Raw genomic sequence first — 7125 nt, 5'->3', positions numbered from 1 at the left:
CGGCCAAATCTTTGATGGGCTTCGAAAAAAATTTTGGGCGGGGGCAGAGTTCCCAACGGATTCCCCATACAAAATTAGGCCAAAAATCAAAAAATCGATTTTCGCCATACTAATTTTTCCAACCGTGATTCAGCTGTATGCAGGCCGGCCGCGCGCGCGCGCGGGAGATATCGATATCGCGCGCGATCGAAAAAAATTATTGCGCCTGCCGGGACTCGAACCCGGGTCGCAGCAAGTTTCGAAGGCTTTTAGCCCACAACCATTCCGTAAATGGGAACGCTGCATGATACCCCTACACCACAAGCGCGCGGATTTCTGACCGTTTGAAAAATAGGATCTGGCCAACTTGAAAAAAGCCGCACTATGTGCGGCTCGTGAGGCTCAAAAATGTCGGATTTTGTCATATTTATATAGCTTACGGTAAACTAATAGAATATTAAAGAACAAAAATGGGTATTTTTCTGTTGAATGGCTGCCAATGGCGCGAAAAATCGCGTTTAAAACCTGGTACATTTTGTGTTTGAATAGATCTACAAATCCGGCCCCTTGTAGCCCGATTGCCAATCCCCAATACCTCTATGTTTGCATCAATACATTATCAACACATTAATAACACAATTGACGTGTAGGCAAAGCAATTGACTGGTAGAGCCGGTTTCAGTTGCGTGGTGACGCGTATGAATTCTGTATTTGTGCCCGTTGCCGTTTGGTGAATGAAGGAGATAGGTATCCCAGGCTACATAATGTTCTGCTATTGATTATATTTTAATGTTTATATTGAGTCGGCTGTTGAAGCCAAATGTTTAGACACAGTCTTCCTTAGCGCTAGCTTAGACTCTAATCAAGATTTATTATTATTATGAATGAAGGAATCGTCTGTATTTCGAGCCCGTTGCGACTGTTTCACCAAGTTAGGCTTATATACCGGGTAGTACATGGTACATCAACATATCTGTCCGCTAAGCAGACATTTCAACATATTATAACGAATCAAATCAACAACAACACACAGAGCTGGGAATGCTCGTGTGGGGAATTTGAAACGGTCGAACATATCCTGTTGCAGTGCGCTGACTACGAGGACTAGCGTGCGAAGTACTTCAATTCCCCACAGGAGCATTCCCAGCTCTGTGTGTTGTTGCTGATTTTATGAAAGTATGCTCCAAACGCCCCAAACCTGTTCTCAACTGCACAGCCACGCTGAGAGTGTAACATGAGCCGGCTTTCATAAACTGCGAGAAAGGATTGCCCTTCTTAGTGGGGTAAAATGTGCAGCCAGCCTCCTGACGGTAGTGCCTACCCGCTTCACTGCTGCTAAAAGCAGCCTCCCATTCAGTGACCAGTTCCTCTCATTCTTCGCAGTTCGCTGTTCTTCTTCCTAAAGCGTTCCGCGCTTTTGAGTTTGGTCTTCTTCCATGGAGGGCGCTTTCGCCAATATCTGAACTTCTCCTCTATCCAACCCACCATCTTGCCCAAACCCGCACCGATTTTCGTAAGCCTCTGGAGGCGTTCACCCAACGAGTTCGCGGGGTTTAGCTCTCCTTTTATTTGTAGCGCAGCGTATTTCCACACCTCTTGTTGCCGCAATTCGAAGGGTGTAATGCCTGCTTCATTCTGTAGAGGTATCATGCGCCGATAATCCTACTGAGACCTTTGTCCTGCATCCTTTCCAGCATATCACGATGGGTCTCAACCAGCTGATGATACCCGATAGACGAACCTTATTCTGCAATCGGCCTTATACATGCTGTGTACAATCGTGCCATGGAATCTCCAGTCACATACCGGTAAACTCCACCGAGGCGCCCTGAAATATTCGTAACCGTCTGGACCTTTTGAATCACCTGGAATTGGTCATTACGGTTACATATATTACATCAATATATTTGTCCGCTTGGCAGACGGTTCAACATATTTTACAAATCAATGAATATTAAGAATCATTGGCCAATGGGGCCGATTTCCTCACGCCAAGGCACTAATGGCACGAGTGAAATCCCTTTCTTCTAGAGCAACAAACGTGATGAATGAATGTATTGTCTCCATTTTTAGCCCTGTCTGTCTATATTATGAGTAGATTCTGATAACATATAAAATTATTTGGAAAGTTACACTTTATAAGAAAACCTCATGTACCTTATCAAGCTCAATGTATAATTGCCGGGGATACGAGGCTATATTAAACTGGTTCTTAGCCTGTACTTGAGGCTATTAAACACCAATTCATCGTTAAACAGAGTAGCTGAGAAGCCTTCCGTAATGAACGCATTAATAATATTGATAGCTGTTAAAAGCGGTAGTCAAATTTTTATCAATGGCCCACAGACTTCTCGACACAAAAGAAGGACTTCAAAGAAGGTTCCAATTCCTTAAGCAGGACCGCCTCCAGCGGCGGGGTCGACCTACCAGCAAGGCATTGTCAATCTCACAGTTAAAGGGTTTAAGAGTTTTCAACCTCCTACCGGGTAGAAGAACTGTATTCTAATCTTCCGAGCCATCGAATTTTTATGATGCAAATGTGGTAGTGTTACAAATGTGGGACGATGCAGTTGATACAGAAGAACCGGTCATTGTTGAACGATATGTTGTGACCGCCTGGTATGCCGATAACACAAATCTTTGAACGCCGGGATTATTGTGTGTTTAAGTCGCCGTTAAATAACATACCAACTAGTTAAGGAAAATACGGTCAGAAAATCAGGCAACCGTCTAATTTTTGATATTCATACTTGAATACGCTAGTGTAACTTGGTGGCAGTGTTGCAATGGCTGAGTATAGCCCTTTATTTAGACAATCATCTCCAGCTGTAAACGACCGACTCTACTACTTGAATACGCAGAATTACAGAGTATCGGTAATTCCGCTCGCTAATGCAGTGATAGCTTTACAATCAGAGCAGATAACTCCGACGAATGAAAAAAAATTCGTCCATCTTCATACTGAGAAATAATTTTACTACAATTGTAAACAATTAACGTTACATCTCTAGATTAGAAGCGAATGCCTTCAGCTAAATGTCAATACGTTAGTTCTTCCCTTAACCTGGTGTCGCAATCCATTTGAACGTTATTCGAGGTAACGGCAATACAATGTCATCACAGTTAATGGAGACTGAGTATTATACTGTTTCCAGGAACGCTAACGCATGATTATTTCGTCCCGATATAACAAAGTACCGCAGCAGATTCTGCTCAAAATGGAGATGATAGATTGCCCGTAATACAGCAGTCCTGTTCGCGACTGTTTAAGGACTGAATAGTTATTCCAAACAATGTTACTCTAAAATGACTTTAAAGGTGCATCGAAAGTTGCACTTGCAGGCGGTTTAAGCGTGTTTCGTCTTGTGGACTACCGGGTACCGTAAAAAATAACATGCACGGTACCTGCTTGACTGGCGATCCGTTACATACGAAGCAATTATTAGGCACTTATGGTTAAGATACGTCTACATGTACAAATAACGAAATTGACACATTCAATGATCAACCTATGTCTTACCATTATGAATTCACTACGCACTTGTAATAGGGTATCTTGTGCTAGGCTAATCTAACGGTAATGATTCAAAAGCTTGAGGCTACGGTAGTTCAAGTTGCAATACGGTGCTTTGACCAGATTTCCCTCATAAGCTTTGTACAAATTAAGGTCAATGCTTCTCGCATATAGCTTCCCGAAAGCTACCCGCCTATGTGTCAATTCCATGGCGCTATTGCGCCATATCATCACGACATACGTTCTGTACGCATGGGCACGTTGGGTCCTGCAAGTACATGCATTAGTGTCCGTTGTGGCGCCGGCGCGCCCCCCCGCCCCTCCATTTTTCCGTGGCGCAGTGGCGCTGGCCAATCGATAGCCTCCGTCATGGCGAAATCGGTGGCTGCTGTTGCGAATCAAGCCACAGACTGAAATTTGGCCCCACATCCCCTGTGGCACACACTGCGTACCGTACTACAGTACTCACTTTGAGCACGACACGCCATCAGGAGGCAAAGTTGGATCAGCCAATTGAAGGGCCAATCACAGCGTATTTCGCCGGTATCGGAGAGTTGAAACGCCATGTGAGAGAAAGGAGTATATAAAGATTTTGACCCCTGGCATGAAAACGACATAAATCAGTGTAGTTTTTTTTTCCATTTTCTACAGTAAAATATAAATAATGCCGTCTCATTTTGATACTCTTCAGCTGCACGCCGGTCAGGAGGTTGATCCAGCCACTGGTGCTCGAGCCGTTCCTATTTACGCCTCGACTTCGTTCGTGTTCGAGGACTCTGACGCGGCTGCCAAGGCATTTGCCCTCCAGAGCAATGCGTTCATCTACAGTCGAATTGGCAACCCAACTGTGGACGTTTTCGAGAAGCGAATTGCTGCGCTGGAAGGCGGTGCTGCCGCTGTTGCTGTCAGCTCCGGTCAGGCTGCCCAGTTCACTGCGCTGACTGGTCTGGCTCACGCTGGTCAGAACATTATCGCCAGCACGAGCCTCTACGGTGGTACCTATAACCAATTCAAGGTTTCCTTCAAGCGATTGGGCATTGACGTTCGATTTGTCGAGGGCGACAAGGCCGAGGACTTTGGGAAGCTGATTGACGAGAACACTCGAGCTATCTACATTGAGTCCATTGCTAACCCGAACTGCACTGTTCCAGATATCGAGGCAATTGCCGAGGTCGCTCACAAGAACGGCGTGCCACTGGTGGTTGACAACACTTTTGGCGCCGGTGGCTATCTCATTCGACCAATTGAGCACGGCGCGGACATTGTCCTTCACTCTGCTACTAAGTGGATTGGTGGTCACGGCACTGCCATTGGTGGTGTCATTGTTGACTCGGGCAATTTCCCATGGAAGAAGTACGGCCACAAGTACGCACACTTGACCGAGCCTACGGCAGCTTACCATGGCCTGAACTTCTCTGAGTCTTTCGGCAATCTCGCTTTCATTGTCCACGTCCGAACCGAGATTCTGCGAGACCAGGGTGCCTGCCTCTCTCCATTCAACGCTTTCCTGCTGCTGCAGGGTCTTGAGACTCTGTCTCTTCGAGTTGATCGACACGTCGAGAACTCTCTGAAGCTTGCTCAGTGGCTCGAGAAGAACGAAAACGTCGACTGGGTTTCCTACCCAGGTCTCCCATCTCACTCGCACCATGCGAATGCTAAGAAGTACCTTAAGCGAGGCTTTGGAGCTGTTCTCACTTTCGGTGTTAAGAAGATTGGATCCAAGGGCCAGAGTGCCAATGTTGTTGACAAGCTGAAGCTGGCTTCTAACCTTGCCAACGTTGGTGACCTTAAGACTCTTGTTATTGCTCCATACTTCACCACTCACGCGCAGCTCACCCCAGAGGAGCTCAAGGCAGGCAACATTACCCCAGACTTGATTCGAGTTGCTGTTGGCACTGAGTATATCGATGACATCATTGGCGACTTTGAGCAGTCCTTCAAGCAGGTCTATGCTTAAAAAAGCTTTAGTAATGACATATATTTAGATGACTGAACGTATTAAAAAAAGGCTCTTACGATTGAATTGTAAATAAGGTGGCGACAACGCTTACTGAACCACTCGTCCATTTGAGAATATGAATGCACTACAATACTGTAAATGATTACCTATAGATACCATTTGACTATATTTAACACAGCTAAGCAGGGTAAACGTTATTTTAAATCCATACATTCATCTATCATCATCATGTTCATATTGTCGTTAGCTTTTTCTCAGTTTCGTCGCAAAGAGCCCAGTTTGATCCACAAGAAGATCAAGAAAATAATAAATACAAAAAGCAGTGGCTGTAGCGTCCACACGCCAATTGTACCAAACATGGCTCCCATGAGCACCGGGAAGGATGCAGACCCAATGCCCGCCAACGTCGAGGCAGCACAAATTCCTGGAACATGCAATTCCTTAGGGAGAATGGAAGTTGCGAGCACCATGGCCGATGGATACATTGGGCCGGTAAAGAAACCAATGAAAAAGATGGTGATACATGCAATTGGCATGTACCGGTTAACCCAGAAAACAACCTGGAATGCCAGAGCAGCCAGGAGATAGTAGGTGACAACCCTATGGTGATCCTTGAATCTTCCCGTCACGAAGCCAAGGATAATCCGCCCAAAAGTGAGGCCAGCCCAGAGGCAGCTTGACATCAACCCCATGAGCTTGGGGTCACCGTCTCGGGCTCGAATCATGTAGGTTACAATCCAGCTGGAGAGACCCACTTCAATACCATTGTAAGCATAAAGCATGATGGAGAGCAGCCAGACCTCCTTGACTTTGAAGGCCGCCATGGTCGAGATCTCCTCGTCGGATTCTGACTCGCTGGAAATCTTGGAGCTCTTCATTCGCTGTCGGTAGGCAGCAGCGTTATCGTGTCGGAACATGAAGCTGCTTGCGAAAATGAGCACTGATGCAATGGTAGCGAGGACCATATAGTAATTGTTCCATGGCAATTCTTTTTCAAGGAGAAGTGTGATAATCGCCGGTCCAACGATGCCGCCCACGGCATAGAACCCGTGCAGGACACCAAGAATGCCATGGGCGCCATCAAAGGCACCAATCCATGCATTCCACGAGCTATTGGTAAACCCAGCCCCAATGCCACTCATGGAAAATGCAAGAAGGAGGAAATGGAATGCTGGAGCGGACATCGTCGTCAAGTAGTTACAGAGCTGCAAAGCAATTCCAAGAATCGAAACGCCTCCTCTGCCCAGCTTGTAGTGGGCCCAGTTGTTCACCATTGCGGAGAACAGAAACCCAAAAAGAGGTGCCAGGAGTATAATAGACATTTTGAGATCGGTAAGTCCGTAGAAGGCCTCCCACGACGGGAGCAGCGCGCCGAAAGCGGAGTCATTCAGGCCCATCATGGTGAAGCCGAAAAATGTAATGAGAACCTTACCAATGTTCTCGGGCGGATTGTTCCAAGACTCCTTTGGTGGCGAAACGTCAATCTCAGAATCATCTTCGCTGTTGACCTCAATGGCGGCGTAGGTTTCCTGAGGATCCGCGAACTTGAAGAGTGGGTCCTCCACGGAGGCAATGGCAATCTGTTCTTCGTCGTTCAACATGACCCAATGGTGAGCTATCCCTAAATCTAATGCAAGCTTCTAAGATCAATAAGATTAAAAAATTTAGTAGT

The 7125-nt window shown here is 46.2% G+C and overlaps 2 protein-coding genes and 1 non-coding gene across 3 annotated transcripts; 1 reads left to right on the top strand and 2 right to left on the bottom strand.

Moving 5' to 3' along the window:
- Nucleotides 1-200: 200 nt before the first annotated feature.
- On the bottom strand, nucleotides 201-307 carry tRNA-Gly(CCC). The gene is made up of 2 exons: nucleotides 271-307; nucleotides 201-236 (listed from the first exon to the last, which is right to left on the bottom strand). It is a non-coding gene; the product is annotated as a tRNA-Gly (tRNA).
- Nucleotides 308-4157: 3850 nt separating this feature from the next.
- Nucleotides 4158-5450, top strand: MET17 (bifunctional cysteine synthase/O-acetylhomoserine aminocarboxypropyltransferase MET17; the record flags this gene model as incomplete). Its single annotated transcript, XM_076687575.1, has 1 exon — nucleotides 4158-5450. The coding sequence occupies one exon, from the start codon at nucleotides 4158-4160 to the stop codon at nucleotides 5448-5450; it is 1293 nt and encodes a 430-aa protein (XP_076538216.1).
- A 257-nt stretch (nucleotides 5451-5707) lies between these two features.
- On the bottom strand, nucleotides 5708-7054 carry BSC6 (MFS transporter; the record flags this gene model as incomplete). Its single annotated transcript, XM_076687574.1, has 1 exon — nucleotides 5708-7054. The coding sequence occupies one exon, from the start codon at nucleotides 7052-7054 to the stop codon at nucleotides 5708-5710; it is 1347 nt and encodes a 448-aa protein (XP_076538215.1).
- Nucleotides 7055-7125: the final 71 nt, after the last annotated feature.

The sequence above is a fragment of the Trichomonascus vanleenenianus genome (assembly GCF_965637985.1).
Source record: "Trichomonascus vanleenenianus strain CLIB 3782 genome assembly, contig: TRVA0_063S, whole genome shotgun sequence".
In the NCBI taxonomy this organism is placed as follows: Eukaryota; Fungi; Ascomycota; class Dipodascomycetes; order Dipodascales; family Trichomonascaceae; genus Blastobotrys; species Blastobotrys vanleenenianus.
Note: the sequence above shows the minus strand (reverse complement) of the source record. Positions and strands in the feature narration are given on the sequence as shown.